At 56.8% G+C, this 8433-nt stretch overlaps 1 protein-coding gene across 1 annotated transcript; it reads right to left on the reverse strand.

The window, feature by feature from the left end:
- Positions 1 to 914: 914 nt before the first annotated feature.
- OSR1 (odd-skipped related transcription factor 1) lies at positions 915 to 8205 on the reverse strand. Its single transcript, XM_008700397.2, is given in 4 exon segments — positions 915 to 1737; positions 1739 to 1850; positions 2618 to 3320; positions 7921 to 8205. Coding segments are annotated over 3 exon segments (981 nt in total). The 5' UTR covers positions 3286 to 3320; positions 7921 to 8205; the 3' UTR covers positions 915 to 1536.
- Between the last annotated feature and the right edge of the window lie 228 nt (positions 8206 to 8433).

The following is an 8433-nucleotide window of genomic DNA, read 5'->3' on the forward strand; positions in this document are numbered from 1 at the left end:
CGGCCGCTGAGAGCCGGGCACAGAAGCCCGAGAGGCCGCGCGCTCGGCTTGGGAAAGGCCGCGGGCGTCACCGCCTGCACCGCCCTGCGGTCAGGACTCTGGAGCTGGGGAGCCCCGCCCCGCCCCAAGCAGGAGAGCCCCCGGCGGCCTGGCCTCTAATTGTGGGAAAACTAGACGCCCCGGGGAAGGTTCAACTTGTGGAGGGCGGACTCAGATTTCTCCTCCTAAACGTCCCGGGCCTCCCAGGGCGCCCGCCCCCGCCATTCCTAACAAGGCTTTAAAAAACTGTAGGGAATCTTCGCCGGCGTGGAGCCGCGCTCCGGGCAGGGGACGAGCCCCAGACAGAGAACTGTGTCTGGGGGATCCTAACGGAGGGAGCGTTGTAGGTGTGGGGCTTTGGGGAGGCAGCGGCGATTGTGCACGTGTAGCCGAGTATTGGGGCCCAGGGGACAGTACTGGTCCTGAGGCTATCTGTGAAGGCACCCCCTTCCCTCCCCAGAGCTGATGCAGAAGGTCAGTACAGAAGCCTTTGGTCGGAGAGGTGGGTGACATTCTGTTCCCTTAGTGGACCCTATACGACCCGGGCACCTGGAGACGTTGAGATTTCTCACGGCCGATGTACTGGCCGCAGGCTCGATTTCTTTACGAACTCCCAGCCCTTTGGTGAGGAGTGAGGACACTGAGACCTAAGACCGAAATGGAGGAGTGAAGTAAGAAAATAAACCTGGGACGGGATCCGAGGTAGACCAACACAGGGATAGAAGAGGCTTCTCCACCCATCTCAATCCTAGCACCTCAATAATGCCCGGGTTCGGGAAGTGGGACAGGTTGGAGCGGGTAGGGAAACCTGCTCCTCTCGAGGAAAGGAGCCTCCCAGTTTCCTGTGTTTGGGAGGGAAAATACCCATCCTGCAATGCCTGTAAAATAACCGTTTATTTCATATTTTAAAAAACTCCAGTGATAAATGTCCGTTACCGATGGTCAGCATAAAGTGCCAATCGCAATACAACGCCCTGCTCCTAGCCGGCTGCTCGCCGGTGGTGACTGGGCGGCGGAGCAGGGGAGCCGGAGGCCGGGCCCCCTCCGGCCCCAGGGCCCAAGGCCCTCCGCCCCGCGGTCCCAGTCCGAGGGCCAACGACCGGCGGCGCGGCGCGGCGGAGCAGGGAGGGGGCATCCGTGGCCCCGCGGTCCCAAGGGCCGGGCTGCTGAAGCAGATACATGGATTACACTTTTGCAGGCTCCCGGGGTGGGGTGGGGACGGGAGGAGGGGGTGGAAGCTGCGAACGCGCAGAACCTCTTTCCCTCTCCCCTCTCTCTCCGCAGGCAGAGTTACAAGCTTATATGGTCAAAGAAAAAAATAATAAAGAAAACGTATAAAATAACAATAGAAAAAGTAATACTTCTGGGAGAGGCGCCGCTGCGGCTCCGCGGAGCTTTCGTTCTTTTTTTAAATGCAGTTTCCCTTCCGCCACGTGAGTACCGCCTTTTGGCCAAGACTTTAGCCGCGTCCTGGGGGAGCCGCCCGGGCGGCTGGGGTCACGGCTCGGGGCGGGGCTCTCGAGTTCTGCGTGCGCCCGGGACCCAAGGGACAAGTTTGGGATAGGGGAAGGTCCCGGGAACCCCTCCCGCTGCCCGCCAGAGTCGCCTTCGGCTTCTGGTCCCTCTGGAGGAGGGGGCAGCGTGACCCAGGGTACTGGTGACCCGGAGGCTCTCTTTAGCATTTGATCTTGGAGGTTTTGAGCTCCTTCACCTGTGAGTGTAGCGTCTTGTGGACAGCGAGAGTCCTGGACTGGCAGAATCCTTTCCCACACTCTTGACATTTGAAAGGCTTCTCTTTGGAGTGAATATATCTGAAAGCAAAAACAGAGAAATTAATCTTTGCAAAATGATGTAATGTTATAAACAGTTATCCAAGATCCCCTCCCATAGCAATGAGGTGCTTGCCCTCAAAAGAAAGGGGGGACGTGGGGGGTACCTAGTGTGGAGTGGGCAAAATGCGAAGTTTGTGGATAGATTAGGGAGGTGAAGGAAACCCAGAGGCAATGTCTGATCCATCAGATCCGTCAACAGGTCCAGCTAGGCCCATCCCTGCCTTCCCCTGAGGGACAAGCCCGGTTTCCTTATAAGGCTTGGGTTAACAACAAAGGTGAACAAGGGGACCTGGGAGGGGTGACAACTTGCTGGAGCTCTGCTGTCCAAGCTGGCAGCCACTAGCCACACGTAGTTATTAAAATTAAAATTAAGTAAAACTAAAAAGTTAATCTTGCAGTCACACCAGTTGTATATTTCAAGTGCTCAGTGGTGACATGTGTCATGGGTCCCGCTTTCCATCACCGCAGAAACTTGTATTGGACAGCGCTGCAGATGGAAGAACGAGTTAGGAAGCTGTGCCTGCCTGTCTGGAGCTCATGGAGACCTGACTTATTCTTCCCATGCTCTCTCCACCCATGCTCCAAGAACCTACCCCTGAACCTTGTCGGGCTTCCTTTGCTACAGTAGAGATTTCTCAGAAACTGTGATGCTTGGAGCCAGAGCTGGGCTCAAGAACAGCCTCATTAGGGAGGAGGATGGTGAGAACAGAGACAGACAGCTTTTCTGGGGAGCCACCCCATAGTACCTGTGGTCCCGTAAGTGGTCTTGCCTCCGGAAGGCTTTGTGGCAGATGTCACAGGTGTAGGGCCGTTCATCCGTGTGCGTCCGCTCATGGATAAGGAGGTTGTAGGACTTCGTGAAGTGGCGGCCACAGAACTTGCAGACGAACTCCTTCTTGGTCTTGGAAGGCAGGCGTCCCCTTGTGGGCTTCTTTTCTGGGGACAGCTTGGTTACATCCAGGAGGGCGCCTAGCCCACCAGCGGGGGACCCGGGACCCTCCCCCCGGCCAAGCTTGGATGGATCTTCTTGCGTGGCAGCCAAAGCCAGGTTGGCAAAATCAAAGCGTGGCTTGGTCTTGAGTGCGGAAGGGCCGCTGCCTCCAACGGTGATCTCGGGCTTAGGCTGGATTACATGAGGAAACCAGGGAAAGGCGGGCAGTTGGAAGCGTGTGTCCACCAGGCTGGACATGGCGCCCGGCACTTTGGAGAAAGAGGAGCGCGGCAAGTGCATGGCAGGGTAGCCCAGCGTCCACTGGTGCAGGTGCACAGCGTGCAACGCACTGAAACCGTACAGGTTGGGCAGGTGGTCCGAGGGCACTGTGGGCAGGCCGTTCACTGCCTGGAGGAAGGAGTAGTTGGTGAGCTGCAGGGATGGATGAATGGGCACTGGCGCTGGCAAGGTTTTGCTGCCCATTGTGGTGGTAGTTGCAGTGGATTCTCAATCTCAATCTACAAAGGAAAGAAGAAAAAAGAAGGGAGAGAAAAAGAGAAGCTCAGGGTAGGTCGCCCTCCTTCTGAATTCCAGCCCAGCCACACCCTCTCTGTCCCCCAGAGCTGATGCTGGGAGTCTAAGACCCCACTGAGGGAACCCACTGCCCTCACAGAGAAGATGGAACCCTCTCTGATGCAGGGCTCCCTCCAAATGGCCTTCGCAGAGACACACAACTTGCTACAGAAACCAGCAGGGAAACTAAATCCTATACAACTCAACCAACTTAAGTGAGGGCCTCCCGTGTCCAGAGCACTGAGAAAGGCAGTGGCACAGGGAAACTGGTGTGTGGAAATTTACATCCACACAAGCCTGAGTCAACACAGAATTGCACTCTCCTGCAAAGAGAACAGGAACTTGGAAGCACACTTACACATTCATATGCAGATAAACAAACATAGAAATGCACAATGACAGATAAACACGGATTCACAGGTTCTGAAGCAGTTGACAACAAGGTGCAAAGATAAACTGAGATGATCGGTGTTATACTACTCAACAAAATGCAGGAACTGGCCCGAATGTGGTTCCACACGCCCATGCGCGCGCGCGCACGCACACACACACACACACACACACACACACACACATAGAGGGGATTGCACCGAACCCATGAAGGGCCTCATAGAGAGACAGCACACATACGAACACACACAAATCTCTGTGTCTCCCAGCCCCTGTGCATTCAAAGCTCTAGTAGCCGAGCTTCAATTTGGCTTCCAGACGACATGTCATCTTTCTCCTCACATGTCATCTTTTCTGCCTCACTATTAATGAGCCCTGTTGACACCACCCTCTCTGCTTTTGGACTGACTCCTTACCTTAGCCCCTGGGGATCACCTTCGTTTCAGCCAGGACACTGACACCCACATTCATTTACTCATTCAAACATCTGCAGTCACACACAAGGGAGCTTCAGTGCCCTCCCTACCCCATTAAAAAAAAGGGGGCCATTGTCTTTGGGTTCTCTGGATGTTTCTATGTGACATGACACCTGGGCAGGTGGGTATGCCCATGGCCTAGAGCACTGAGGCTGGGCCTCCGCTGCTTTGATCTCTGCCCCTCCAACTGCAAGGCCAGGAAGCTGAAGTGACCAACAGAAGGGCATCTCCTGGCCTGTGTGGTCAGGGTCTCCAGCCTCCATGGACAGATCAGGGCTCTGCAGAGAGACCTTTCATCTCTGTGCCTCCCAGACATTCCTAATTTTCAGTCTGTCCAATGGAAGTAAAAAGGAGAAGGCAAGTAGAAAGTACATGGGGGGCCTTGGGAGGCTCAAGTGCTGAACTCTCTGGGCTCTGAGCTGGGGGCTACTTAAGAAATCACTGTGGGAGCAGGGTACTTGGGGAGTCCTTCTTGCCTGTCTCAATCCCCTGCTGCCCACTTCTTCCTTTACCTCTCATTTCCCCCTCTTCTCTTCATCCACTTGCTCTTCTAACCTTCAGTAAATCCCCCTCCCTGAGTTGTGCCAGCCACTGTTCTGCTCCTTCCATGGGCAGACATTGACCCCCTCCCGCCAAACAGCTTCCCTAGCCTAGCTTACTCTCAGCCCAAGGCCACAAGGCCCAGTCAGAGACTCCACAGCCTTTCACCGCAGCAAAGCTTTTAATGGGAGAGTGCCCTGCCCGTTCAGGAAGGAGTAAGGACAATCTTGACCCAGAAACACTTTCCCTTGGAAGCTGGCAGAGAGGTCACTGCCGGAATAGTGGGCCAGTAGGGAAAGAGGTTCTGCTGGGGGCGGAAGGTGCAAAACACCGAGAGCCTGCAGAAATTTCCCGCAGGAGGTTACTTAGCAATCATCTGAAAAACCAGGGTAAAGACAGCAATTAATTCAGCCTCGGGGCTAGGGGAGGCACAACCCTGCCGTGACCATGCCTCGGGAGCAGGAGTGCCCACCCGAGTGGAAGAGCCTTCCGACCAGTCTTCTCTGCTGCTTGGATCACCAGTGGCCCCGTGATCCTAGAGCGTGGGGATCATCCCAGAGCGCTAAGACATGGGGAGGCAAAATACGAAGTGGGCCAGAAAGAAGGCCGGCCGTTTGGGATTGGGGAGGAGGGAGGAAGGAGAAGGGAGAAAGAGAAGACTTGCCAACTTCAAAGGTTGGCCCAGACTTAGGCGAGGTGAGCGCTCTTTGATTTAATGTCACCTCTTCTTTCCCTCCAGGCGCTGGAAATCAGATCCTTATCTCCGGCTCCCTGGGCGGGGGGCGCCACCGGGGCCTCAGCTTGTTCCTCTCGGTGTTTGCTCCTCTCGGTGTTTGGCCTATCCCGGGCCAAGCGAGCGGTGGCAGTGGCGGGGCTCTGAGCTGCACAAGGGCCCGAGCGCGCTCGGTGCCCCGGTGGGGAACGCACCAACGTCGGCTACTAACCTGGCCTTTCCTCTCCTACCCCCAGGAGCCGAGAAGACCTGGGGCTCCGTAGGGGGAGGGGGCGTTTGCAGCCATCACTGCTCTTGGGAGCCAACCTTTCCGGGCTATCTGCCCGATCTTGTTTCCCCCAACACTCAATTTATTTTCTTCAGCTGCGCAGCCAGTTTCTTATTTTCTGCCGCATTCCGAGGCCAGGGCTCCCCAGGCTCTCCCCAACGACTTGCCTGGGGACGAAATTCGTTCGAAACGTGGCTCTTTACACTAGTACCAAGAATGGGCCAAATGCGCGATCCGGTTTCAGGCGGTCAACTAAGAGAAAAACAGTCTCACACTCTCCTCTCCCACCCGAGAGGATGCACGAACTCCCATCCCATCCGGGTCCCGTTGCCCTGACCCCGGGGACCCTTGTGTGAACGCTTTAGATTTTTAAACGCGAGGGGAAACACCTCTCCCCGGGCCAGGCAGCCACTTGGCAAGGAGTTTGAGCCTCGGGACCTGGGAGGTGCGGGTAAAGATCCCGACTACACGCGGCAAAAGCAATTCGCGCTTCCGAGCCTGGGTCCCCGGCGCAGTGTCGGAGCTGCTTCCCTCGCGCGGTGGAGCGCCAATCTCAGGTCTGCAGCCAGCCCTACGTAGGGCATTAACGAAGTGTGCAGAGTCTATTAAAGTGGTTTATTCGGGGCTAATTGAGCGTGAGCGAGTTAACTGCTTGCATTAATGAGGACGGAGCGAGCTCCACGAGCTTGCGCCTGAAGGAGCCCAGCAGCAGCCCCAAAAAATCATCCTTGACATCGAATCCCCAACACACTCGTGGTGACAGGCGTCCAGACCCCTGGTGGGAAGACTAACCACCACCGGATACTTCTGTTGAATTCTCCCAACAAACGAGATCGAACGAACACTTCGGCTAGGAGGCCATCCCGGGGCATTTAAAAGCCCGCTGTGTCCTTAGCGATCTGTTCCCCAATCTTAATGAAATCGCAATTACTTCGAGGAGCCTAGGATAGAACAGCAACCCACTGGCCGTCCCCTGTCCCTCTCAGCCCTCTCTTCTCTAGGAGGCCGTGATCCTGGAGACGAACTAGCTTTGCACGTGGTTTATATTCCCAAAAGCCAGCGCGCAGCTCTTTGCCCGGTTGAAATTTACCAAATTGTGGCAACAAAGAAACCCTCGGAGCTACTTTACACCCTGAGAGCCTATCCCGCTACTGCGCGAGCTGCTGAAAAAGGACTGCATGTGGGTTTTCATTCTTCTGATCAGAGACATTTCGGGAAAGAAATTAGTTCCGCAGGCAGCCCCTCACCTCTTTCCCTCTNTCCTCCGACTTCCCTCTTCTCTCCCGAAGGCTGAGTTAGGGGACAGTCAGGGGAGGAAACGAATCCTTCCCTTATAAGCCCCAAACCGGAGACACTCACGGCACCCACAGCGTTTCCGCTACTTAGGCGTGTGGGTCTCCCATTGGGAAGTAGTGTTCGCGCCTCCCTCACGCCTCCCTGCACCAAAACAGTTGCGGGTTACTCCCCAGGCCTTGACTACACAGAGCAATTATCCTATAGAGAACACCCCAAAGTCAGAGCACAAGTGCGAGGCTGGGTCAGGCACGCGGCGCTGAGCTCCCGGTCCAGCGGGCCTGATACCTGAGCGTAACTCCGAAAGAGAAAAAAAGAAAAAAAAAAAAAAAAACTTGCACGGAAAGCGCGACCTGGCTGGGGCATGCACCTGTCCCTGGCGCCGTCGGCTGCGGCCGTGGCCATCCATCCACTCTCTTTTCCTTCTTCGTCAGCTAAAGTAGGTCAGACTGGGCTAGGCGTGCATCTCGGGAAAGTTTGTGCCCGCTGAAGTTTCTTCGGTTTCTTAGAGGGGGGCCCACAGGCTGACTTCCAAAGTCCGCGGGCATCTCGCCGCGGATTCCTTGGAGCGGGTCAGCGCAAGGAGCAGTAGTGGAGGCCCGCCCCCTCATTCCCCGGAGGTCAGAGGCCGAAGACCCCGCGCGGGAAGTCCCTGAGCCAGCACCCCCAACCACCCTGGGCTGCAGCTGCTCTCACTTTCACAAAGGTCCTGCAGCCTTCGTTTGGCAAGAGGAGCTTCCTTCTGGGACCCAGAGAGAGGAGACACCCGCCGCAGTGTGACAGGGGACCCGGGAGTGCTGCCCGCATTCCCCTCTCTGAGCAGGGGCTCCCAGGGCTGCAGTTACCTTGTTCCGCGGAGGTCCCGGGCTGAGGGTGTCTCTGGGGCTCCGCTGCGGGGGACCCGGGAAGCCAGAGGCGCTGGATTCCACAGGCACCCCCGGAGCTCTAGAGTCCTGGCCCCTCTCCGGCTGCGGGTACTCCGAGCGCCCGACACGCGGGAGCGCTCGACTGCCCCGGAGTCCTGCCCTTCGCGGGATGATGAGCCCCGCTCGCGGCTCCCTGGTTGGGTCTGAACCGGGAGCGGCTGAGAACTTGCTGGGGAGAGACCGAGCTCCGACTCACTCATCCCTTAGCACCGAGCCGCCTACTTATTTTAATCCACCACCCTCCTCCCTCCCTCCCTCCCTCCCTCTCTTCCTCCCTCCTCCCTTTGCCTCAGGATTCCTCCCCTCCCTCTCCTGTCCCCCAACCCTGCCCTGCGCCTGCGCACTGAGAGACAAAGTTTTGCTGACCCGGGCAGCAGACTTTGGCAGCTGCGCTCACTTTGCCCCGGCCTCCCCGGACCTGGGTCCCCTGCT

This window comes from Ursus maritimus, unplaced genomic scaffold, assembly GCF_017311325.1.
Source record: "Ursus maritimus isolate PB19 unplaced genomic scaffold, ASM1731132v1 scaffold_6, whole genome shotgun sequence".
NCBI lineage: Eukaryota > Metazoa > Chordata > Mammalia > Carnivora > Ursidae > Ursus > Ursus maritimus.